This window comes from Talpa europaea (assembly GCF_964194135.1).
Source record: "Talpa europaea genome assembly, chromosome: 15".
NCBI lineage: Eukaryota > Metazoa > Chordata > Mammalia > Eulipotyphla > Talpidae > Talpa > Talpa europaea.
This window is the reverse complement of record NC_140083.1, coordinates 1064667-1087319: the sequence shown is the minus strand read 5'-3', so window position 1 is coordinate 1087319 and position 22653 is coordinate 1064667. Positions and strand designations below refer to the sequence as shown.

General features: G+C 71.3%; 1 protein-coding gene across 1 annotated transcript in view; it reads right to left on the bottom strand.

The window, feature by feature from the left end:
- Positions 1 to 20878, bottom strand: part of CELSR1 (cadherin EGF LAG seven-pass G-type receptor 1) — a gene marked incomplete at both ends in the record, with an annotated part of 57439 nt that extends 36561 nt beyond the window's left edge. The window contains 2 exons of the mRNA XM_084254498.1: positions 4486 to 5124; positions 17293 to 20878. Of these exons, the coding sequence (XP_084110624.1) occupies positions 4486 to 5124; positions 17293 to 20878 (4225 nt within the window). The remainder of the gene's footprint in view (positions 1 to 4485; positions 5125 to 17292) is intronic.
- Positions 20879 to 22653: the final 1775 nt, after the last annotated feature.

Here is a 22653-nt window from a genome sequence, read left to right as displayed (position 1 = left end):
CCCCCAGCACAGCAGAGCCCCGGGGGATGGCCCTGCAGGCCCCACGTGGGGGCCTCCCCCTTTCTGGAGGCTGTGCCAGCCGGGAGAGGGTGCCTTGTCTGGGGGGACACGGGTTCAGAGGAGAAAGCTCAGCCGCTGCGGACGCGACCCTGGCCTCCCACCAACCAGCAGCACAGGGAAGGCCCAGCAGCCTCAGTCCCTGGCTGCAGGTGCCCCCAAGGGGGTCTGTGTGTCCACGGGAGCCCCCGCTCCTCCCCCAAGGCGGGTCTGTGTCTGCCTGGAGCCCCCAGGCCGGTGTCAAGCGGATGGAGAGAAATAGGTGTGTCTGTGACCTTGACTGTGGCCGCGCGGTGACCGCCTCGCAGGCCCCCAGCCCCTCCACACGGTCCCAGGAGGCTCCTGCTCCTGGGGCGCAGCTGCCGGGAAGGCCCTGCCCACGGGGACCTGGGACTCCTGGGGCCCTCACAGGGCGACTTCATTAACGTCTGTGAAGCAAATTCCCAGAACTTCAGACACACCCATTTTCAGAAATACTAATGAAAAAGGCATTCCAGCTGCAAAAAAGGGATTCTGCACCCCCCTCCCCCCCAGGAGCCACCTATACCCTTGAGGGCTGAAACCCGACTAACCTGAATAATAGGCTCTGCTGCAGAGAAGGTTCTGGCAGCACCGGCCCCTGAGCCCAGAGCAGCCCAGCTGGGGCTCCCCTCACAGCCACGGGAGGGGGTGCTGAGGCACTGCCCCTGGAGTGAGCTCAGTGGGGGGCCCCGAAAAAGGTGTCTGCAGCCTGGCCAGGGGCCTGTGCTGCTACCTGGTCACACCAAGGTCTCTCCCAGGCCTGGAGCACCAGGTGGGGGGAAGGAAGGGCCCTCAGGGCCTTCGGGGAGCACAGCCCCGCCCACACCACGGTGCCTGTTGTGATAAGCCCCCAAGGGGTCCCTTGTTACGGGCACCAGGGTCAGGAGGAATCTTCTTCTGGGGACAGTCCCCCAGAAAAAGGGCCTGGATCCTCTGGAGAGAGAGCGCCCGGTCCCCAGCCTGGGAAGTGTCCAGGTGGGCAGCTGGGGGGGACGGGGGCGGCCGGGGGCCTGGGGGTCGCCCAGGTAACAGGTGCTGGTGCAGGGGTCGCCAGATCTTGGCTGCCTGAAGCGGGGGCCGAGGGAGGGTCTGGACACCTTCGTCCATGCTGCCTCCGCACCCGAGGGCCCCGCGCCCCAGCCTGCTGCAGCCAGGCTCCGCCGACCCCGGGAACAGGCTGGCCCGTTCCAGGAGAGGCTGCTCAGAGGCGGCTCGGGCGAGGTCACGGCAGGGGTCGCCAGCCGAGGCCAGGGCGCACCCCCAGGCCCAGCGGACTCACTCGGATGACGCAGGGACATTGGGGTGTTGGTTCTGGGAGGACAGGCAGGTGGGACAGAGGGGGCCTGGCTGCACCCTGGGGGAGGGAGTGCAGGGGCCTCAGCAGTGGGGGCCGCGGGAGGGCGGCTGGAGGCCGCCGAGGGGTGGGCGTGCTCCTGCTGGGTCTGCAGAGGCAGCCGGGGTGCAGGCAAGCCTGGCGGGTGTGTGAGGCTGCAGAGGGGCGTGCCCCACTTTATCAGCTAGCGGGGGACAGTGCCAAATCTCAAACAGCAACGTGTCCGGGCTCGGCTGGAATGAAGGCTCTGGGCCCGCACACACGGCAGGCTCCAGGCCCCTTCCTGCCTGGTGCTGAGGAGGGAGAGTGGCCCGGGGCAGGCAGATGTCCAGGAAGAGGGGCCTCCCCCACCGCCCACCCGGCTCCGGGATCCATCTCCTCACCACCCGCCTCGTGGGGCCTCGGCCGAGGGCTCCACCAAGAGCCTGTGTGTCCCCACTGGGGAAGGGGCTGGGGGGGGGCGCAGTGGGAGTTGCAGAGACCCGGCTCCCCAGGCCCCCCAGGTCACCCGCTCAGACGTCACACTGCGCCCAGGCCTGGGGACATGGCGTTGGCATCCTCGCCCCACGCACCTGTGCACATGCTCCACAGAGCCGGGCAGGGCAGGCTGGGCCAGGCGTCCTCGCGGCCAGAGGGGCATCTGGGCCAGGGCACACTGGGGAGAGGCTGGTGTGATATGGGGGGGTACAAGCTGCCCTGAGCCAAGTGGCGCCGAGGGCCACGTGGGGCCACCAGAATTAAGCAGCGCAGGAAAGACCCGCCGGGGGGCTCAGGAACACAGCAGAGGACCCTTGATTAGGCCCCATTACCAGGAGGCTGCTGGATCCTATGGGCCCAGGCCCTCTGCAGGCCCGGAGGCCACGGGGTCTGCCCTCCGCCGACACAGGCTCACTCGGTGTCCTTGCGTCGTGACACCAAGGAGGACGCAGCCCAGCCAGGGTGTGGATCACTGGCCCTGGAGGACGGTCACTGCAGTGGAAGCCGCAGGTTCCCAGGCCCCACGGCGGATGCTGGGGGCAGGGGGGTGACAGGCAGGACCCCCGGCTTTCAGGGCACAGCCGCCACCTCGGCCGGGCCGGGCCTGGGGCCACACTCTGCACACCGGGATGGTGGCGGCCAGCGTCGGGCCAGGGGAGGCGGGAGGCGTCCGAGCACCTGAAGCGAGTGCTCCTTGAGGAAGGACTCTGGTCCGCCTTCTCTGAGCTTTAACCACAGGCCAGGCGGCGCCCGAGTGGAGATGAGCGCTCGGGCTGCGGACCCGGCGCGGCTGGACGGCGCTCCCAATGGGGGGCGCCCACGAGGCCCTTCTCCCGGAGCCGGCGCCGTCCACCCGGGCGAGCAGGCACGGGGCCCAGGCCGGCGTCACCAACACCGCCCAAGCGGGTGCAGTGACCATGGCCACCGCGGCCGAGGGCCCCGTGCCGTGCAGGGCTGGGCAGCTGGGCATGGAGCAGGGGACGGCCGCAGGGCCGCCAGACCCCGGGACGGAGACAAGAGTCCGGGTCCAAGAGCAAAGTCGGGAGTAACCGGACCCCGAGGGAGAGGCTGCGCCAGGGCGCGCAGGATGGCCGACAGCCTCCGCCTGTGGGCGCCCCCTCCGACAGGCGGCACAGACACTGTCCAGGAGCTGGGAACCTTCCAAACCTGCCCATGCGGGGCCAGTGCCAAAGCGGCCCTGAGGGGCGCAGAGAGAGGAAGGGGCAGCATCTGTCCCGCCCGATGGGCTCGGCCGCGGGAGCAGAGCCGGGAGGCATCACGGCCACGGAACGTCCCTTTCAGAGGGGCTGGCTGCGGACCCCCGCCCACCCCGGCCGGGCAGAGCCTTCTCCCTGTCCAGAGAGCCCGCCCGAGCGTCTCCAGGGCCAGGGTGGGTTTGAGAAACGCCGAGAGCTGCAGGGCGGCTGCTCCCCTGAAACGCGCCCTCCCCCCAGGGCCGCCTGGCCGGCTCGCAGGAAGCAGGGCCTTCCCGCCGCCTGGGCCCGTTCCAGCTTCCCCAGCGGCCGGGGCTCGGCTTACCAGGGAGCAGGTAATAAAACCCGGGCGACGACAGGGCCCTTTCGTCGAGAATCAGCCAGCAAAATCACCTCCGCCCGGGAGGAGGCTTCAAAGGCAGAGCGGGGAGGGGCGGCCGCGGGGGGCCCGCCTGATGGCCCTGTCTCGGCGCAGGGTCATTTCAGAGCCCAAGACATTCGAGGGAGGCCCAGGCCAATCGAGATGGTCAGTGGGCCGCCGGCGATGACACACTCCGCCCTCCCCCGGTCGTTACTTTCCCAGAAATGACTCCCGCGATGAAAACGAGCTTTCAAACCTTAGGGGCCCCTCCAGCCGGCGCGCCCTCCCCCCGCGGGGTCCTCGCGAGGCTCACGCGGCCCCGAGCTCCCTCCTGGACGTCTCCAGCGTGACCCACCCCAGCGCTCCAGGTGGAACGGGCTCCAGGCCAGGCCAGGCCGTCCTCCTGGCTTCCACAGTCTTCAGGACGGAGCCACCAGAGTGTGGGTGCCCCACCTGCTCCCACGAGCCTCGGCCGGCAGCCCGGACCACCTCGGCTCACCCCCAACGGGCAGAGCAGACGCGCGCGCTGACCGGGCACCCAGCCGCTGCGCTGCTCGGGAGCCTCTGTGAACGCACCGTACCCGGGACTCACCCCTGCGGCCGTCCCCACAGGCTTCCTGCCCCACTGGACACCGGCCTGGCCCTGGGGGCCACTCGAGGCAGAGGGGGAGGAGCAGAGGCCCCACCGGGAGCTCTAGGGTGTGAACTGGGTGCCTCGCGCAGGGCAGAGGTGGCCTGGGACTCCCCGTGGCTCGTGCCCACCTGTGGGACCCCCAAACCTTGCCCACCCTGGCCCCCCAGTCCTTGGCTGCCCTAGGGGCCCCCTGCGGCTCGTGTCCCCCCAGCCTCTTCGCAAGCCATACTCACTTCAGGGAGCCCCACAGCCCACGCCCATCTGAGCACCCCCACAGCCTGTGCCCACTCCAGGGTCCCCATGGTCCACGTCTACCCCAGGGGATGCCCACGGGGAAGCCCAGGCCCCGGGATGCCCCCTCAGCCCCCCCCGCCCCGGGGACACCTACCGGTGAAGCCCTCCAGGCACTCGCAGGAGTAGCCGCCCTCGCGGCTGCGGCAGCGCCCGTGGGCCCCGCAGGGGCTGGAGTAGCACAGGTCGATCTCGGTCTCGCAGTAGTCGCCAGTGAAGCCGGGCGGGCAGCGGCAGCGCAGGCCATGGACGGGGCGGACGGGCCGGAAGAGCACGGCGGCCGAGCTGATGAAGGGCGCGGAGCTGTCGAAGCGCAGCACGGACACGCACTTCATGTAGTTCTCGCAGGGCTCCCGCAGGCAGATGTTGTCGTCGAAGGGCAGCACGCGCTGGGTGGACACGGCGGTCAGCAGCGTCCGGTTCAGGTAGATCTGCTCCTGCAGGTCCTCCGAGGGGAAGAACCGGTCACGGGCGCCACCGGGGAGCAGCGCGGAGAAGGTCACGTTCAGGATGCTGGCGCTGACGCCCGTGTCGTTCTGGACGTTGAAGACGAACACGTCCTCCTTGGTGGTGGACAGCACCGTGGCCACGCCCTCCACGAACAGCGACAGCAGCGGGGACAGGAACTGCTCCTGCGACACGTTCTCCAGGCGCACGGTGATGCTGTTGGTCAGCATGTCGTCCGTGATGATGGTGACCCGCAGCGTGCAGAGGGCCGCCACGCTGTGGACGCCGTCTGTGGGCACAGGAGGGCGTCACTCCCGGCTGGCCCCAGCCGGCCCCACCCCACTGTCCGGCCCCACCCTTCCTCTCCCTCCTACCCCCCCCCCCAGCTCCCATCACTTCTGTCTTGCTCACGAGTCCCCGTGGACCCTGGACGGTCAGCGGGAATCTGGCCACCGCCGTGCCCGCTCCCTGGCCCAGAGACCCCCCCTCCCACAGCGAGGGCCCAGCGCCCCCTCCTCCACCCCAGCCACCGGGAGACCCCGGCCCGCCCTCCCCGCAGCCGGCTCAGACCCCAAGTATCCAGGATGGCCTGGCTGGAGGGCACACCTGGTCCTCCTGCCCTTGGTGGCCCCAGCTCAGGGGGACGAGCACCACCCGCTGCCCAGCTGACGGAGAGCGGGGGCCAGGGGACACGTGGACTCGAGGCCCCTGCGCCCCGGCTGCGGGCTGAGTGCCCACTGCTTCCGAGTCCAGGTCAGAGAGGCCAGGGGTGGTCGGGGCTCTCCCGCGGATGCCGGGGCAGCCCCCCTCCAGGTGCCCTGACCTCCTTCCAGGGCCCCTCGAATGTGCCAGGGCCCAGAAACACAGGAGGCCGCCAGACACCTGGTGTTACCCGGGAGCGGGACCTTCCCACAGCCGGGCCAGCAAATCCAGGGAGCGCACACCCGGGAGCGCCAAGCCTCCTCCACCAGGGAGATCCGAGGTGAATCAAGCAGGACGGGCGTGTGCGTGCGTGCGAGTGTGCGTGCGTGCAGGGGTGCGTGTGTTCACCCGAGGGAATACTACGCAGCTGTGAAAATGGCCCACCCTTATCTGAAACCCTTGGGGCCAGGTGGTTGTGGAATTCGGAATGCTTTGAAGTGGCAGAGGTCCGCGGCGCTCGCCATCTCAGGCACCAGCAGGCCCCGCGGCAAACACGGACTCTGCCTGCGGCCACACGCACGAGCCTCACGCTGGCAGGACCCGTGTCCTCCGTCTCACGGGAGCCCGGGGCAAGTTTTGCCACCAAATGAATTTCTCCAAAATTCACTTGGGCTTTCAGAGCTTTTAGATTTGTGGAGCGGACGGGGGCTGGGGACCGGTGCCGTCTGGACTGACACACGCGCCACAGAGCTGGGGGAGCCCAGGAGGGGAGAGGGTGCGACTGGGCGCGAGGACTGTGGGGGCGCGAGGGCCGTGGGGGCGCGAGGGCAGGCCAGAGGTGCGGGGCTGAGAGGACTCCCCAGAGACAGAGTGGGGAGCAGAACAAGTGGATCCACTGAAACCCACTGCTGAGGGAGCCCTGGGGACAGGAGAGGTCTGCTGCGCCGTGGGGGCAGCTCCCTGGCGGGGATTGCACTTGGGCGGCAGAGGCTGTGGGCAGCTTCACAGAGCTGAGACTCAACCCCTGCACCCCCGGGGGGCCGGGGACTGTGTTTTTAAAAAGCCGCCCGCCCCGGGGAGCCTGCGGTCCCTTTCCTCTTGATCAGGGAGGGCTTGGGAGCCTTTCACCAAGGAGTGGGGGGCCATCGGCCACCACCAGCAAGTCCCCAAGGCCCATCAAGGTGTCTCGAGGGCACCGCGCCCACCCTCTCCGGGGCCTGGCAATGCCTGAGCCTCTTCCCCACCCGTGATGGGGTGGGGTCTCCCCAGAGCGTGCGCCACTGCCGGCCCCCAGCCTCTGCTCTCACCCCAGGGAGGGGCCCGACCGACCCCCCCAAGACGAGGGGCACAGAGGGGCAGCGCCTGCGCCGGGACTGGGCCCTGGGCGAGCACGGGACCCGGGAGAGAGAGTGATTATTAGGTGCGGAGGCTTAATGAGGAGCGGGAGCTGCGAGGAGGGTTCTAACCCCGATAATTTGTAGCTACTTAAGAGCAAAGAGCGACAACAAAGGGACTGGAGGAGAGCCCCAGACACGGTGCCCCGGGGAGCGAGCACACCTGAGCACAGGTGCAGCAGCCGCCCGGACCCCAACCGTCCGCGCTCCGGCCCGGCCCCCACACCCCCGCGGGCCTGACGCGCCCAGCTGCGGCACCCGGCAGGGAACCCCGGGACCTTCAGAAACCCAGGGGGGTGGGCGGGCCGCGGGGCGGGACCCGCTGCAGGTTCAGCCTCCCCCAGGGGCTGGGCCCAAGGAGGGGTTGGGGGGCCGTGTCCCCGCTCGGGGGCCCTGAAGCCCCTTCCCGGCTTCCTCGCACAGGACCACGCGGCGCACGGGAGCCCGAGCCGGGGGTGTGCGCCCCAAGTCAGAGGGGCAGGCGGGGAGCCTCGCCGCGGCTCACCTGCGGGACCAGGGTGCTGCCTGGGGCCACCCCAGCCCCACCGCAGGGTCTCGGCCGCCCTCGGCCACCCACCGCGGGCGACAGCTGCTCTCGCCGCTCCCGGGGCCCTGGCCGCCCCCGCGGGCGTGGCCGGAGTCACTTTCTTCCGCGGAAAGATCAAATATTGGCCCAGACGTCTATGAACTGGCCGGCCCGCGGCGCGGGGAGCGGGGAGCGAGCACGGCTTCTTCTGCTCAAATATTTGCTAAGAAAATTCCCACCGTCCAGTTCCAGAGGCCGCACGCGCGTGACTCTAGCCGGGGAAGGCGCGGCTTTCCGTGATTAGCCGGGGGCTCTGGGGACGGAGGGGGCACCCCGCTGGGGGGCACCCCGCTGGGGGACACCCCGCCCGGGGAAGCGTGCCACAGTCCCGCGAGGGGAGTGCGGTGCTGGCGCCCCCCCCCCCCACGGCCGCGTCCTGCAGTGTCCGCCTGCGCCGGGCTTGGCCCTGGCTCCGTCCGGGCCTCCCTCCCCGCGCCCAGATGCTGAGGTCGGCGTCCGGAGCCGCGGGCCCCTCTCCCTGGCCACCCCCGCCCGGGCAGGGCAGACCAGGGCCAGCGCCATCCCCTGCTGTGAGCCGGCTGGGCTTTTCCTCGACGCTGACCCATCCCGGGCCCCTCTGGTCCGCGGCCCCGTCTCAGGCTTTCAGAGCCACCCGCTTGGACGCCATCTGCACGGAAGCTTGGGAGACGCGCCCCACGCCCCCCCAGCCCCTGTCCCTGCGTCCCCAGCCGGGCCACCTGCCCCCGCGAGGCGCTGCTCCTCCCACCTCCTGCACGTCCCATCCCTGTCCTCTGGCAGAGCGCGCCCCACGCCCCCACACCGCATGCACACCCGTGCCACGTCCTCACTCACTCACACACTGCTCACGCACACACCCCCAGGTACGATCCTGCTCTGGCACTTACACACTCACACCTGTGCACTTGCACACACACCCCACGCACACATCCTCGCACACGCCCCGGCCGGGGACAGGCGCGCTGTCCTGCGCGGGCACCGGGGCAGGGTCACTGCTGTCACCGGCGGCAGAACCACACGCACCCCGAGTTCCCTCCAAGGAGCCCCCGGGAGCCTGAAAAGGGAGTAAGTTCTGCAGGAATCGCCCGCCGACTGCGCTCACAACTCATTTACGGTTAAAAATTACCTGGTGCAATAAATCTCCCTCAAGATCTTAATCTGTAATTCTAGCGCAAAGAAGTTTGATTGTCGTTGGTCATTAATTCAACAAGCCACCTCGGTGCCAGGCCCAGATCTGGGGGTGCCGAGAGGGAATGCCATGGTGCTGCCCTCAAGCCCCCCAGCCTGGTGGGGGACAGACGGGGCTACAGCCATTAGTGTGGGACACACCGTGGGGGTGTCCAGCTTGAGAACAGGGATGCCGGGAGTGTCCAGGTGAGAATGGGGTGCGGGGCTGCCTGAATGGGGTGCTGTAGGCAGGAAGCACAGATGGCTTGCGAGGAGCCAGCCATGGTCAGCGCCTGCTCCCGCTGGCCTCTGTTCTTGTCATGCTGTCGGTCAGTGGGGCAGGGCTCTCACCCCCGGGGGCACCCCAGGCCCTCGCAGGGACAGGGGCATGGCTGGGGGGCTGAAGAGAGGGGGTGATGGCCGAACACTGCTGCCAGGTCCAGGCAGGAGCCCAACCTCTCCTGCCCCCAACCTCCAACCACAGGGGTCACTCATGGGGGACACTCACTGGCCACAGGAAAGGTGCCAGGAGAGTGTGCACAGCAGTGCTAGTGGAGTGTGTGTGGTATGTACGCACATGTGTGAGCTCTTGTGCACGAGCCCCATGCTTTGTTCTGTGTGCGCGTTAGTGTGTGTGTGTGCACGCCGTGTCCTGGGGTGGACAGAAAAGGCCACCGTCCTGCAAGGCCTCGCTGGGGAACCCACCCCCCATGCCCCGCGGGTGAGATTTGCCTTGCACTTGTGCTAGATGGTACGGGGAGCTGTGCCAGGGAGGGGGCGGCTGTGCCACGGAAGGGGGACTATGCCACGGAGGGGGCGTCTATGTCACAGAGGGGGCAACTGTGCCATGGAGGGGGAGCTGTGCCACGGAGAAGGTGGCTGTGCCACGGAACGAGGGTTGTGCCACGGAACGAGGGTTGTGCCATGGAGGAGGGGCTGCGCCACTGCAGAGACTTCATGTCTGGGTCAGGAAGGGCGCGGGCGGGGGCAGAGGGACCCACGAAATCACAACGGCTTCTTCACGAGCCTCGGCTGCCAGAGGCCGAGCCCTGCTGCTCCCCGAGAATACGCTGCCGCTTCCCCACAACTTCACGTACACGTGACATTCGCTGCGTTACTCACCCGCAAACGTGCGTGCACTTATATATAAATTTCATAATCGGCCAGTACCTTTTTTCCAATTCCCCCCCAAAATCCCGCGGGCTTGGCTGGCGCTGCACTAAATCCATACACCGTTCTCGGGCCTGAGTCTGCCCAGAGCGTGGTTAATCCCCTCTTTTATTTAAATCTTCCTGAGTTTCTCATTACGCCTGTCTCCGCCCACCTTCACCAGCTTATTCCTGGCTGGCTGGCCGTCGTGAGCAATGCTGCACCTCACCTCACTCCCCTGGACACACGGACACCCCCGGCCTCACGCCTTTCCTGGGCCCAGCAAGGTGCCCGGGCTGCTGTGTCCACTCGGGAGCTCACGGGGTGCTGGTCCCACGCCAGCCCCGACCTCTGGGCTTCGACTGCCTTCCAGGCAGTCCACAGTGTGGAGCTCCCTCCTGGGTTCTCCTGACACCCTGGGCTTGCAGCCCCTCCACTGCCTGCCCCTCCCTGAGCCTTGGTCCCCTGGGCCCCCCAGAACACCACAGGTCCCCAGGATGACTTCCCGGGGTCCAGTCTCTCCTAGGCAACCCCAGCCTGGCCCCTGGCCACAGCCTAGTCCCCGGCTGCCCAGAGCGCACAGGCCAGCGCCCGGCAGGGCTCAGCGCCCACTGGAGATTCCCTTTCATGCAGAGCCCGGCCCTCCCCCAGGGCCCAGATCACATTCACAGCCCCGCGGTAACCACGGCAACCGCAGCCCCTGGGCAGAGGTGGTTGATGAGTAACCCGGAGGACAATGACAGCGGCAGCCTGCCCGGTGCCACACAAAGGCCAGCGCCAGGGACGGCTCCCCCTCCGCGGGGCGGGAAGGGCGCCAGGGTTTGGCCGGGCTGGGCCACACCTGCGCGTCTGACCTGCGGGGGACTTCGCAAGCACCGCAGCCCTTTGCCCCGGGTCCATTCGCTGGAAGTGGCCCCGTGACCACTGCCCGCCACCCGGGCGGCTCGTGGCTGTCTCAAAATGAAAGTGACCGACGTGTCCCCACCCCATGGCCGAGGAATCAGGAACCAGCCGGAAGCGTCACGGCCCCCTCCCCCCAGTGATGGGCACTCGCACCCCAATCAGAAACCAGGTGGTTCAGGCCGAGAGCAGGGCCAGGGGACAGGAGGGCGAGGCCACACCCAGGGGGCCCTCAGGCACCTCCTCCCAGCCCCTCAGGGACCTGACCTGCCCTCTGGGCACTGGGTCAGCATCCGAGGGACTCCAGCTGGACAGCTGCTGTCCCACCACTCAGGAGAGGCTCCTTCCTGGAGACTGCGGGGCTCTGGACATGCTGGGTTCAGCTGGTGGTTCAGCTGGTGGTGCCTCTGGCTCCAGCCTCGCGGGGACAGGACCCACTCCCCGGCAGATCAGGCCTGCACTCCTGGGTGGAGCCCCGGGAAGTGGTGTGGCCCCCACGTCCACCCCCAGGCGCCTGCCGCTGCCTCCACACAGCCCGGGGGCGGCGAGGGGCTGCCCCCCTAAGCCGAGGCCTGAGGCTCTGGCACCTGGGGGTGGGGGCCTGCGGTGGGGTGTCGGCCTGCACTCCCAGCCCGTCACCTGTGTGGGCCACGGGAAGTGGCCTCAACCGCCATGGAGAGCAACCTCGGGCCTTCACGAGGCCGCAGCCCTGCCCGTGCAGGACGACACCGCAGCTGGAGGCCAGCACGCGTCCAGGGCCTCCACGGCAGGCAAGACTGGTTCAGACTCGAAGATCAAGTTGGGGAGAGTCGTCCCGGGAAGAGGGAAAATTGGGAATTGCGGGACCAAAGTGAGGCAGCCGTGTGAGCCGACGTGCACGCATCGGTCTGCTCAGGGGCAGGAGCGGGAGGCTGCAGCCGGGTCAGGGGCCCCGCGCTCCCCCGAAGAGACACGCGGCGGGGTCACCGGCTCAGACCTGCGGGGCGGGACCCACGAGCCCCCCTGGGGTCCCGTGCACTGCTCGCCCGCCCCGGGCAGCACAGATTTCCCGAGAGCTACCTGAGCAGTCTGACGGACCGGGACGCCAAACGGACCAGCCCACACCCCGAGAACTGGTCTCCAGAACCGCGCCGGGCGGGAGGCGCACACCCCAGCCCCGCGCCCAGGCGGGCTCCAGAGGCAGGAGGGCGGCCGGGTCGCCCCGGGCTGGGGGACGGAAGCCGGTGCGGCCACACCCCAGAAAAACACGAGCCGGCTCGGCAGAAAGTGCTGATTTCCCACTTTGCGGACTCACGACTATTTGAAGTTTTTCCAGGTTTCATTTTTTTTGGCTGATGAGACTTTTATGGTTTTTTCTTAGACTAAACCTAGTCTACCTCCCCGTCCCCTGCCCCCACAAAGAGGCGCTCACTGCCCCGGAAGGATCTAGAGAACATGGTGGCCAAGAGCCCAGGCAGGGTCTAAGGTTGGCACCCTCACCTGGCACCCCCAGGCTGGTATCTCCCCTGGCGCCCCCACACTGACATCTCCCATGGCACCTCCAGACGGACACCCCACCCAGGACTCCCCGCCCCGCCACCCCAGCACAAGTTGCACCTGGCACCTGGGTGGGCAGCAGGTCTGCTGGCCAGGTGGCCGAGGGAGGAGGCCACAGACGGCACACGCTCCCTTCCACACTCAGGGGTGACCCCCCGGCCCGGGCCCCGGCCCTGCACACAGCAGAGTCCTCACCTGAGGGCACAGCCCACAGGTGCGGCCCAGGCTCCCTCTCCCCGGCCCACACCCAAGTCCCAACAAGTCCTGGGGGTGTCGCCCTCCGGGCCTCACCCTCCCCAGGCTGCCTCTCCAGGGGGACGTTCCTAGAACACCCAACATTCGAGCTGCACCCGGCCCCCGGGCAGGACGACAGGGCGCGAGCACACCAGTCGGCAGCTGTGCTCCAGCTTCAGGGACCCGGTGCCACCGGCCAGGTGGGGATGCGCCCAGAACCCTCTGGAAAGATGCCCAGGACTGGGGACCAAGGCCCGGGAGGCGGGGCCTTCCCGCGCCCCACCCGGGCTCCCAAAGCCCATGGCTGCGCCGGCAAGCGCAGGCCGACCCCAGCGGAGCCCGTCAGGACAGCGGCAGGAGCCCCAGGAGGCCCCACAGTCAGTCCAGGGCCTCCATCCTGCCCCCACGCCTGCCACAGCCTGAGGGGGGGCAGGAACCACAGTCCAGGGTCCCCTCAGGGGCCAGTGCAGAGGTGCGGGTGCTGGCGGGGTCCCGAGAGCCCCACCCCACCATGCTCGGGGCCACCCCGCCTGCTCCACCGCACATGAGGAGGCCGCAGGACCCAGGACCCTGCCCGGTGCCCCACCAGCCTCTCCACCTGCCCCCCGCGGCAGCGTCCTCAGGGGCCCCTGCGTCACTGCAGGTGGAGCAGGGCTCCCAGCACCGGGGGGCTTGTGGTCTTTGTTGGGGCCCGCGCCGGCCCTGGTCCTTCCGAGAGCCTCACCTACTTGCCAAATCCTGAGTGTTCCTGACGCCCCTCTGCCTGGCCCACCCGTCCTGCTGGCTTTGGGCAGCGCTGCTGCTGCCCAGTGGGGTCACCCTAGCCCAAGAGCCCCTTGGCCTTCGGGCTCTGTGGGGGCCCAGCGGGGCTGAGCATTCGAACCGCAGCTTCCCAGGAGGGGCTGCTGAGCATGGGCAGCGGCGCGTCCCAGGGCAATGCTGGCGGGGAGACGGCCACGAGACGGCGGCCACCTCTGCCAGCAGCAGACGGCCACCGAGGGCTGCCCGGACATAGCGGCCTCCCCAGTGGCCCTGCCTGGCCATCGCCACCGGCCTCGCGCAGGCCGGACGGCACAGGACCCAGCCACTGCGTCCACACTGGCAGCGCTGGAACAGCCCTAAGGCGCAGCCCGGGCTCCCCTGCGCACCCCCGGCCCCCCGACCAAGCAGTCCCCTGGCAGAGCCAGGGCGCAGCAGAGCTTTCCTCCATGTCAGCTCGCAGGACGGAGTCGGCTATGTTGTTCCTGCGGCCTGCCATCACGCATCCACTCAGCAAACACTGACCGTGCCTTTGCCCAGGGCCAGCCCGGATAGCGGCTAAGATCCCAGGGCCCGGGGCTGACTCGCCACAGCACCACTTGCCCCTGGGGCCCCGAGGCATGAGGGCGCACCCCTCCCCATGAGGCCCGAAGAGGAGGCCTGGGAGGCAGGGAAGGGCGAGAGGCAGATGGAGGGACCCAGCGGGTCACAGGCAGCCCCGGGGCCTGGTAATTAGACACAATTACCCGCCTCTGTCCTCCCCCGGCCCAGGCTCTGAATGGCAGCGCCCGCCCGTGCCGCCACATAACTGTGGGGTGACGGAGACCGCTCACTCCCCCCAGCTCAGCGACTGCAGCGCTGCCGCGACACGCCCGGGATCCTCGCCCGGGAAGTGCAAGTCACTTCCGCCCAGATGCCCGCGCTGCTCCGCCTGGCCGCGCCCACCTGCCCGGCCCCCTGCGGGAGCTGACGGCTGGCCAGGGCAGCTAGCACCAGCCTGAGCAAGGTGCCGCCCCGAGGCTGGCGGAAGACAGGGTCCCGAGGCGCCACGCTGTAGCCGCTGGGCAGGCCTGGCACGGGCGCCCTGGGCCGCGTGGCCAGACAGCGGGTAAAGCCAGGAGGCCTCTCCCGCCAATCACCAGTCCTTCCCACAGGACAGCAGCCCCATTGGCCCCTGGGGACAGGTTCACCCTCGGCGCCCAGGGTGCAGCCTCCACAACCGGCAGGCTGCTCTGGCCCCCAGGCGTAGCGATGGGGCTCTGCGGGGCAGGTGACCGGGAAGCCCCGACATTTAAACAGGCCCCAATGTCCCATCCAGCGAGGTCCAACGGCTGAGGGCCAGCCCACGTCCTGACCCCCGTCTCAGCCTGGAAGGCCCTGAGCAACACAGAACCTTCAGGCCGCACAGACGGGCGCTGTGTGAGGCTGGGCAGAAGCCCACAGGCCAGATGAGCTCCCCGGGGACCAGCGGGCACCGACAGACGGGGGAGCTCCCGCGGAGGGCCACGACCTGACCCTGCGCCCAGCCTCAGGGGCAGGGAGCACCGGCTGGCCCCGGGCGGGAGTGACGGAGCTGATCCTTCACCTACGGAATCTCGCGGGGAGGAGGCCGGCGGGGGCGGGAGGACGACCACACTGAGGCCCACGGGGCCGCTGCCCGGCACAGGCTGCCAGCTCTGGGAGGCGGCCGGGTCTCTGTGCAGCGAGACCCCAGCCCGGCCCCCAGCCCCGCGCCACCCGCACGCTGCAGGCCCGGGGCAGACACCCAGGCGGGCGGGCAGCGGCCTCGGCGCCGCGGATGAAAGGTGCCCGCCCCGCCCGAGTCCTGATCGCCGAGAGCGGACGGGCGCGAGGCTGGGCTGGCGTTAGTCACCGTGGCTTATCGCGCTCGGGTGTCACTTAGATTAGGCTTTTTTTGGAATCGTAGGAAGGTAACGGACGTGTGTGTGCACGCACCTACACGCGCACGCCCAGCAGCGGCGGCCAGAAAGGGAAGCAGCAGGCTGGGGGGGGGGGGGCAGGGCGGGGGCCGGAGGCTCTCTGGGCTCAGCAGAATCCGGGTTCCCGGCAGCTCCTCCTGCCCGCCTGTGTCTACGCAAGTGTCTTTTACTGCCTGCTCCCTTTTCTAATAAAGCTGCTCTTTGAACCTAAAAACAAAAAAGGACTCCAGGTTGCCCAGAAGGCGGGGGGCTGCCCGTGCCCCGGCCCCGCTCCCGGCCCCGCGGTGACCGCAGGTGCTTGCTGAGACCTACTGTGTGCGGCGCCCAGGCCGGGACAGCAGAGGCCCCACACGGAGGCCGCCCTCGTCCCTGCTCAGCTGGGGCCCAACCTGCAGGCCTCTCGGGGCACCCCCTCGCCCTCTGCCGCAGCACGTGGGGAGTGGGGGGCAGCTGACGACACCTCACATGGGGATCTCATCCCAGGGCTTTCCGTGACCCTCTGCGTCCAGGTTGCAGGACGAGGACAACGAGCGAGCCGTCGCCCCGGCGGACTTGGCCACTGAGTCGCGGGGCCCGAGCGAGCGGGTCTGGCTTCCTCTGCATCGAGGCTCGACGCAAGGCGCGCCGGCTCCCTGGCCATGTACCCCAGAACGGGACCGGACCCCAAGCCTGGCGTGCGTGTGCCTGGAGGGGCGGGAGCACCACTGGCCTCCCAGCAGCCTCGGCACAGGGCTCGGAAGGGAGAGCTGGGAACCTGCCCCCTGCAGCCGGGGGCGCACAGTCACCCGGGACGGCCTCGGAGCCCCGCGCTGTTCACACAGCGAGTGTCCCGAGACCCCCACGCGGGCCCTGCTTTCCAGGCCGCAGCCCACCGGGGACACCAGAGGCCCCGGGTACTGCCTTCTGGGCATGAACTCTGCCCGAAACCCCGCCGTCCCGCCAGCGCGGGGCTCGCATTCCCGCTGCTCCAGGCTCACAAGGCGTCCGGCTCCAGCAGGCCCGGCCCCCTGCAGCCCAAGGGGCAGGAAGGGTGAGCGCCAAGTCGCTGGCGTGGACACGACGCCCTCCACTCGGCCGGCGGCCACAGAGCGACGGGGGCAAAATGAGAGCCCACAGGGGTTCTGCAAGGAGACTCCCTAGAGACCGCCACGCGGAACATCCACCCCAGAGGACAATGGCCCGGGGCTGTGCACACGCGCTCACAGCTCCCTGTCGCCCCTGCAGGGCCCGCGCTGCCCAGGCCTGCGGGCAGCCGCCCCTCGCAGACCCAGGCCAGGCCCGGTCAGGAGCCCGGCAGCCGAAGCCACCCCGGCCGCTCCCGTCTGAACACTCGTCTCAAAGAGCCAGACGCGGCCTCCTGGGGAGACTGGCCTTGTAACTAAGGCCACCCCCTGCCTCTGGGGTCAAGGGCCCCGGGCCCCCAAGGAGGCGCCAGACGCACCTCAGTTGTTTTCCAGCCCTTCCCCCAACTCCCTCTCTCTCCCGCCTCCCAGTTCCCACGCCCGCTGCGGGGCCTCTCCCCGGCCCCCGCCCCGCCTGGCCCGCAGGGCCGCCACCTGGAGAGCTGGGCCTTCCCTGCCAAGCTGCCGGCCGGCCAGCCGACGGCCCCGGTCACCCCGCCTGGGAGGGCAGGTGGGGCTCCCTCACCGGCTCCACCACCGACCCGGGCAGGCCCCGCGGTAACACCCAAATTATAAGCCCGCGTCCAGGAGCCGAAGCCAAGATCAAATGAGGCGAGGCTGTTCAAAGGCTCCCACACAGCCGGCGCGCACGGCCCGGCAGACCCGCGCAGACGGCACGGGCGTGACTCAGGCCCCAGCCGGCAATTTCCAACGGTCCCACCGGGGACTAATTGGCACCCACGGCCGGCAGTGACCTTTGATCTTTCCAGACAGGGGCGCAGCCTCATCAGCACCCGGCCACGCGGATAACCCCGACGCCAGGGCGACAGCACATGTCAGGAGGCGCGGCCGCCGCGGAACGCGCCAAGCAAACGCTGAGGGAAGGGGGCCGGGGCCGGGGCCGCGAGGAGCAGGGTCCACACGCGGCAGCCAGCCCTGCTGCTGACCGGAGGCCTCGAATCCCCAGGCAGGGCCCCAGGCAGTCCCGGGGGCTGTCCAGGCAGCCCCGGGGGGCCTCCTCCCTGCCCCCCACCCCAGCGGGCCACTCACCAGAGACAGACACCTCCATGAGGGCCTCCAGCGGCCGGTTGTTGTCCAGGTCCCGGCTGAGCTGCAGGTCGCCTGTGGCCGGGTCCAGCAGCAGCAGCTGCAGCTCGTTGCCCCGCAGGAAGGTGTAGCGGAGGCTGTCGGAGAGGTCGGGGTCGTGGGCCGGCACGCGGCCGATCACGCCCGTGGGGAAGCTGCTGGACTTGTTGGTGACGTAGTTGTTGAAGAGGATCTGGAAGTCGGGCAGCGCCGGCGGGTTGTCGTTCTGGTCCACCAGGCGGACGCGCACGGTGGCCCGGCTCACCAGCGGGGCGGACGTGGCCTGCACCACCAGCACGTACTCCCGCCGCGCCTCGAAGTCCAGCTCCACCAGGGCCCGCAGGTCCCCGCTCAGCAGGTCCAGCTGGAAGACCTCGGGCACGTTCCCCTCCACGATCTGGTACATGATCTGGGCGTTGGGGCCCTCGTCGGGGTCGTCGGCGCGGATGCGCGCCACCACCGACCCCACCGGGCTGTTCTCCTCCACCAGCAGCTCCAGCTCGTCCCGCTCGAACACCGGGGGGTTGTCGTTGATGTCCAGGACGGTCACCTGGACTTCCACGGAGGCGCTCAGGGGCGCTGGGCTGCCCCGGTCCACGGCCAGGGCCCGGAGAGTATAGGCGGCCACGTTCTCCCGGTCCAGGCGGCGCTGGGTGCGGATCACGCCGGACGTGGGCTCGATGTAGAAGTCCCCGTGGCCGTCGTCACCGCCCTGAAAGGTGTACAGCAGGCGGCCGTTGGGCCCCGAGTCTCGGTCGCTGGCCGAGACCTGGAGGACGCTGGTGGACGGGGGTGCGTCCTCCAGCACGGAGCCCTGGTAGAGGTCCCGCAGGAAGCGCGGCGCGTTGTCGTTGGCGTCCAGGATGAGGATCTCCAGGGACGTGGTGTCCGACTTCTGGGGGATGCCGTTGTCCCGCGCCGTGATGGCCAGCGTGTAGGCCGCCTGGTCCTCGTAGTCCAGCTCGGTGGTGGTGTAGATGGTGCCCGTGTCCGCGTCGATGCGGAACTGCGGCACCGGGTCCTCCAGCACGTAGGTGATGCGCGCGTTCTCGCCCGTGTCCTCGTCCGTGGCGCCGATGGTGGCGATGGACGTGCCCACGGGCCGGTCCTCGCTGACGCTCACCGTGTAGTGGGAGCTCTGGAAGACCGGCCGGTGCGTGTTGGCGTCCGTGACGTTGATGAAGACCTGCGCGGTGTGCTGGCGCGTGCCATCCGACGCCGTCACAGCCAGCACGTACTGGCGCTCCTGCTTGTAGTCCAGCGGCAGCGCCAGGGTGATGAGGCCGCCGCCGCTCTGGCTGCTGAGCGCGAAGCGGTTGCGCGTGTTGCCGCCCGTGAGCTGGTAGGTGATCACGCTGTTGGCGTCGCGGTCGCGGGCGCGCAGGGTCAGCACGCTGCTCCCCACGGCCGCGTCCTCGTTCAGGCGCAGCTCGTACACCGGCTGCGTGAACGCGGGGTCGTTGTCGTTGACGTCCAGCACGGTGATGGACACGCTGGCCGAGGCGCTCATGGGCGGCGAGCCGTGGTCCACGGCCTCCACGCCGAAGCTGTAGTGCTCGACCTCCTCGCGGTCCAGCGCCGCGCGCACGGTGATCCAGCCCGAGCTGTTGTGGATCTGGAACGGGAAGGCGGGGGCCGCCGCGGGGTCTCGGGGCGCCGCCGGGCCGCCCCCCGTGGGGGCCGCCGCCGTGTCCACCAGGCGATAGCACAGGCGCGCGTTCTCGCCCGCGTCCGCGTCCACGGCCTGGATGTGCAGCACCGAGTGTCCGACGGGCACGTTCTCCAGCACGGCTGCCTGGAAGGGGCTGCTCACGAAGATGGGCGCGTTGTCGTTCACGTCCAGCACCTGCACCGAGACCAGCCCCGAGGAGTTGATGAGCGGGGGCCGGCCGCCGTCCTGGGCCTTGATGCGCAGCGTGTACTCGCGGATGGCCTCGAAGTCCAGCGGGTTGATCACGTCCAGGCTGCCGCTCAGCGAGTGCAGGTAGAACTGGCCGCGCAGGTTCCCGCTGACGATGCTGTAGTGGATGGCCGCGTTCTGGCCCTGGTCGCGGTCGCTGGCCTGCACGCGCAGCACCGGCGTGTTGACCGCCACGTCCTCGGCCACGCGCACCACGTAGCGCTTCTCGCTGAACTGCGGGTAGTTGTCGTTCTCGTCCTCCACGGCGATGTGCACGGCGGCCGTGGCGCTGCGCGGGCCCGGGTCGCGGCCCTGGTCCGTGGCCTCCACCAGCAGCCGGTGCGCGGCCGCCTCCTCGCGGTCCACGGGCGCGCGTGTGCGCACCACGCCCGAGCGCGCGTCGATCTCGAAGACGCCGCCCGCGCCCTCGAGCAGGCGGTAGCGCATGTTGGCGTTGGAGGGCGCGTCCCCGTCGGTGGCGCGGATGGTCAGCACCTCGTAGCCCAGCTCCAGGTTCTCACGCACGCGCTCGCGGTACTCCGCCTGCTCGAACACCGGGCTGTGGTCGTTGGTGTCGCTGACCGTGACGGTGAGGTAGGTGGCGGCCGAGCGGCGCGGGGACCCGTGGTCCACGGCGCTCACCTTGAGCACGTGCGTGTCCTTGGTCTCGCGGTCCAGCTCGCGCGCCGTGGTCACGGCGCCCGTGGCGGGGTCGATGAGGAAGAACGCGCCCGAGCGCTCGTCGAACAGCGGCTCCATCTGGTAGCGCAGGCGCCCCGCCTCGCCCTCGTCGGGGTCGTGCGCCCGCAGCTCGATGACCGCGGTGCCCGCCGGCTCGTTCTCGGGCACCGACACCTGGTAGCTGGGCAGCGGGAACTGCGGGCTCGTGCTGCCACCGCCGGCGCCCCGTCGGGCCCGCCGCGGCGGCCCCGGCCCCGGCCCCAGCCCCTGCCCCGCCGGGGGGCGCGTGCCCGGGGCCGTCTCCAGCGCCAGCTCCACCCGCGCGGCGCCGGCCGCGCGCCTCAGGGCGCACAGCAGGCGCAGGCGGGCCGAGGCGCCGGGCGCCCGGCAGACGGGGCGGCGCGGGCAGCGGGCCCCGGCGCGCGCGGGGCAGCGGCAGGCGGGGAAGGCGGTCAGGGCGGCGAGCGCCGAGTGCAGCGCGGCCCCTTCGCCGCCGCGCGCCGGGAAGCACCGCGCCGCGCCCGGGCCCGGCACCGCGAGCACCGCCCGCGCGCGCAGCTCCGCGCTCGGGGCGAGTCCCCGCCGGGGCCGGGGCCGGGGCCGGGGCCGGACGCCGCCGCCGGGGCCGAGGGCGCGCGCGCGCAGGCGGAGGCGCAGGGCCGTCGGGGCGGCGCGGGCCGCCGGGCGGACGAGCGGCGGCGGCGGGCGCCCCCCCAGGCGCGCGCAACACCGGGGCCCCGCGCCCGGCCCGCGCCGCTGCCCCGCCGGCCGCCCCTCGCGGCTCACGTCCAGCGGCTCCCTCGGCGCGCGCGCGGCGTCCGGCGCGTAGGTCCACGCGGGCCCCAGGGCGAGGGCGCGGGCCCCGCCGGGCACGCGCAGCTCCCAGGCGGCCGCCCGCAGCCCCGGCGCGGACAGGGCGGCGGCCGCGGCCAGGAGCAGCAGCGCGGGCAGCACGGGCGGCGGCGCCATGGCCCGGAGCCCGAGCCCGAGCCCGAGCCGGGCGCCCGAGCACAATCCATGCACCCGGCGCGGCCGCGCACCCGCCCGGCGCGCCCCGGCGGCGGCCCCCGCGCGCCCGGCGCCGGGCCCTCGGGGAGACCCGCGCCCCGCCCTCCCGGGGGCCCCGGCGGGCTCTCCGGGGGCCGCGCGCCCGGCCTCGCCCGCGGCTTCCACCGCGAGAGCACTTTGCCGAAGTTGGCGAAGTTGGTTCCAAGATGGCTCCTCGCGCGTCCCGGAGGGCGCCGCGCATCAACCTGCGGCGCCGGCCCCGGCGGCTCCAGGTGCCCCGCGCGGGCCGGCGCGGCGTGGGAAGCGGCGGGCGGGGGCCGCGCTCCGAGCGGGCCGGGCAGCTCCGCGCGCGCAGACCCCGGGGCCGCAGAGCCCGGCGAGCGCCGCCCGCGCCCTCCGCGCTCTCCCCGCCCCCGGCCGCCCCGCCCCGCCCGCCGCCGCCGCGCATTGTTCCGCGGGGGGAGCGGCCCGGGGTGCGCGCCCGCGGGTCTCTATGGCGACGCGGGGGCGCAGCCGGGCGGGAGCGGGGGCCCGGCCCACTGCCCTGCGGCCTCCGCGGGGGGCGGGGCGAGGGAGCCGGCGGGAGAGGCGGGGCGGGGGTCCCCCGCCCGGCTGCCGCGTCCGGCGGGGCGCTGGCTCCCCCCGGGGGCCCCGGCCCCCCCCCCCGAGCCCGCGCCGCGGCGGGACCGTCCTCGGAAGCCGCCGCCCGGGCGCTCGTGCGGGCCCCGGGAAGGGGCGGGGGCGCGCGGGGGCGCCGGGCAGCGAGGCCGGGACGCGCCCCCCATTCGGGGCCGCGGCGACCCGGGGGCCAGCACCGTCGCCAGCCGCGGGCCGGGGACGAAGCGCCCGCCCGACAGCGCCTCCCGGCTCCGAACCCCCGGCGCCCCCGAGCTCGGGGCGCAACTTCTGACCGCGAAGCCGAGCAGGGCGGGCTCGCTCGGGGTTTGGGGCGCGGGCGGGAGGCCAGCCGCGCCTGAGCGCTCGCGCGCGCCGGCGGGTCCCAGGGTCTTCGCGCCCGGGGCGCCCCCCAGGCCTGCCGGCCCCGCAGGCGACTGGGGGGCGGGGCGGGGCGCGCGGGCTCACTCTCACACCCCCCCCCGGGGCTCCTGGGGAGCCGCGGGGAGGGACCTCGGAGCCGCCGCCTCCCCGGGGAAGTAGGGGGGCTCGGGCGCCCGGTCATCTGGGGCGCAACGCCGCGGCCTCGCAGCGGGGCGCGTGGGCAGCCGCAGGCCCGATGGCCCCATAGAAGGGGCGCTGGGCCACCTCGCTCGCTCACCACTTTGGGGGCCCTGTGACGCAGGGCGGGCAGCGTGGCTGGGGGCTGGGAACGCGGCGGGGGCGCCTCCTTCCCGCGGGGCAGCGGGGGCCCCTCCGCCGGGAGTGTCCACGGGCCCGCCGGGAAGCGGGGTGCGGGCGGGGGGAGGAAGCCCGTGTCTCGGGGGCCGGGAGGACCCCTCCCCGCGGAAGACCCGCCGGCCAGGTGGGGTCCGCAGGGCCCCCGAGAGCCAGGGGCAGGCGGGGCTCCGCCACTCGGGCTCGCGCCCCCACTTGCTGTTTCTGAAAATTCAGACGCGGGCGCGGGGGCCGCTCCGGGGAGGCACCTGCGCGGCCGCCCAGTCCCGGAGCCGGAGCCGGAGCCGCGTCGGCCGCTGGCGCAGGCGGGGCTGGGCCCGGGGGAGCCGGGCGCCCGGGCGAGCGGGGGCCGGCGGCGGGGCGGGGCGCGGCGGGGCGGGGCG